We start from the raw sequence: 2500 nt of genomic DNA, 5'->3' as shown, positions 1-2500 counted from the left end.
TGTGTGTGGGAGGGCTCACCTCAGCAGCTAAATGTTTCCATGCATGCAGCTCATTTGTCAGGGTGCTGAGGTTATGGATGGAGGTGTTTATGACCGGGAAGATCAGGTGCCCAAAGGTCACCTTCAGAGAGCAGGAAGTCCTGCTCCCACCCTAATGAATTCATCCGCCACCAAACAATAGTTTCCTCAAGATAGATGAGTCAGATAGAAGCTAGTGTGGGAAGAGAAGACCATTTGCCCCTAGTCTGACCATAACGACGAGAGGAAATGCATTTTAGAAGCGAGGCATTCAAATGTTTGGATTTTGATTAGAATCCCAACCGCAGGGATAGGATTTATTGCATGATTTATGAGAGGGTGTATGCCCACATCCTCCAAGTATTCAATCTATACTGCAAATAGAAGGTTTAACCTCCGACTAGGCCCGCCCTTATTCGCCCTACTGCAATCGCTAGGACATTTATCAAATTAATCTATTGGATAAAAGTTTATACCAGATGTGTCAGTCCCTCACATGACCTTAAAACATCCAGCACATCAAGGAGGGGAAAATAACATCAAGTCATTATCATAATGTCAGGCAAATGAAGATGCATGAAGCTGGAAGTGGTTTTACCTGGATCAGATTTAGAGAAGGTGTCCACATCCAGGAGATGCCTGTTGAAACACAGATAGATCAGCTTATCAGCAGCACACCGCATCAAAACGAACACACACACACACACACACACACACACACACACACACACACACACACACACACACACACACACATCAAAACACACACGCACACACACACACACACACACACACACACACACATTAATACAGGACAACACACACACACACACACACACACACACACACACACACACACACACACACACACACACACACACACACACACACACACACATCAAAACACACACACACACACACACACACACACACACACACACACACACACACACATTAATACAGGACAACACACACACACACACACACATACAAACACACACATTAATACAGGACAACACACACACACACACGCACAACACACACACATCAAAACATACACACAGCACAACAGTTGCACCCACATTAAAACATACATCCCCACACACATCCCCACACACACACACACACACACATTAACATGTCACAACATATACACACATAACTACGTATGTAAATTATCTATGTGTGACAGTCAGTAAGACATAGACAGACAAACAGACACACAGACAGACGGTCAGACAGACAGTCAGAGAGGCAAGTGTGTGTGTGTGTGTGTGTGTGTGTGTGTGTGTGTGTGTGTGTGTGTGTGTGTGTGTGTGTGTGTGTGTGTGTGTGTATTGGAGGAATGAGCAAACGGTGGATACGCATGCATTATCCCACACAGACACAAATATAACCCTAACGTACACACAGCCAAACATCCTCCCACACACCTACTACATACACGCACACACACACACTCAAATACACTCACAGTGTTACATATACACTATTACATATACACTATTGCATATACACTCTCATACACTAACAGTATTATTACATACTCACATACATGCACATGCTATATAGGCTACACTATTAGTATTACACAAATACTCAGTATTTACACAGTATTGTACACACACACACACACACACAATACAAATTAAGACAAGACATCACGTATCGGAAGACTTTTAAATGGGGTGCCTAATGCTTTATGGTTTATGCCAGCCTACGTATTGTGTATTACATCGATGGCTCTGAACCCAAACGACCCGACATGTCTTTCTGACCTGTGATTCCTTTCATCCGTGTGAGCCCAGGTGTGTGAGATTTTGAAGCCTCCAGGTCATATAAAATGTAAACCTACAAGTCATATCACATGTTAACCCGCAGGTCATATAACAGGTTAAATGTGTGTGTGAGATGGTTTAGGTCGAGGTGCTGATAGCCAGCAGGTCATATCCCACCGACGGCTCTCCTACCGGCACGAGACGGTAACTTCTATCTTGGTGGCGGGAACCCGCGTGTTGAGGGGGTCGAACTCCCCTATCGAAGCCATCATCTTCAAGCCCCCACTCCGCCAATAATCATCCGCGGATAATCACCGATATCGATCAGGGTCTCCTGAGCGCCTCCATCCCCCGTCTCCTCCCGCGGTCGCGAACTAAGTTGGGCGGCGGGTCTGAAGTTGATCCGGTCCTCCGGTGCGTCCGATTACTGCCGCGAGCAGAGCGCAGATGCGCGCGAGCTGCGCTCTCGTGCTGCTCGGCTCCGCGCGCACGACCCGCGAGCCCCCCCCAGGTGGGGATGGGGGGTGTTGGGTGGTACTCGTGGAGAGGGGTGGACGTCCGCGGTCCGCGTCTTCCTGATGGATCAAAGAACAGGTACACGCGCCGTCACGTGGACTCCTCAACTTAGGGCTCCTCAATCGTTAAAGTTATGTTCTCATCGACGCCCCCCCCCCAATATATAATACTCTTCTGTTCTATGCGGT

The 2500-nt window shown here is 47.2% G+C and overlaps 1 protein-coding gene across 1 annotated transcript in view; it reads right to left on the bottom strand.

The window, feature by feature from the left end:
* The window catches only part of LOC115541019 (copine-5), a 44861-nt gene that overhangs the window by 38545 nt on the left and 3816 nt on the right, over positions 1–2500 (bottom strand). The window contains exons 2-3 of the mRNA XM_030352759.1: positions 1989–2371; positions 617–657 (exon numbers count right to left, since the gene is read on the bottom strand). Of these exons, the coding sequence (XP_030208619.1) occupies positions 617–657; positions 1989–2068 (121 nt within the window). The 5' untranslated portion in view covers positions 2069–2371. The remainder of the gene's footprint in view (positions 1–616; positions 658–1988; positions 2372–2500) is intronic.

This window comes from Gadus morhua, chromosome 1 (assembly GCF_902167405.1).
Source record: "Gadus morhua chromosome 1, gadMor3.0, whole genome shotgun sequence".
Classification (NCBI taxonomy): Eukaryota; Metazoa; Chordata; class Actinopteri; order Gadiformes; family Gadidae; genus Gadus; species Gadus morhua.
This window is presented reverse-complemented; position numbering and strand designations above follow the sequence as displayed.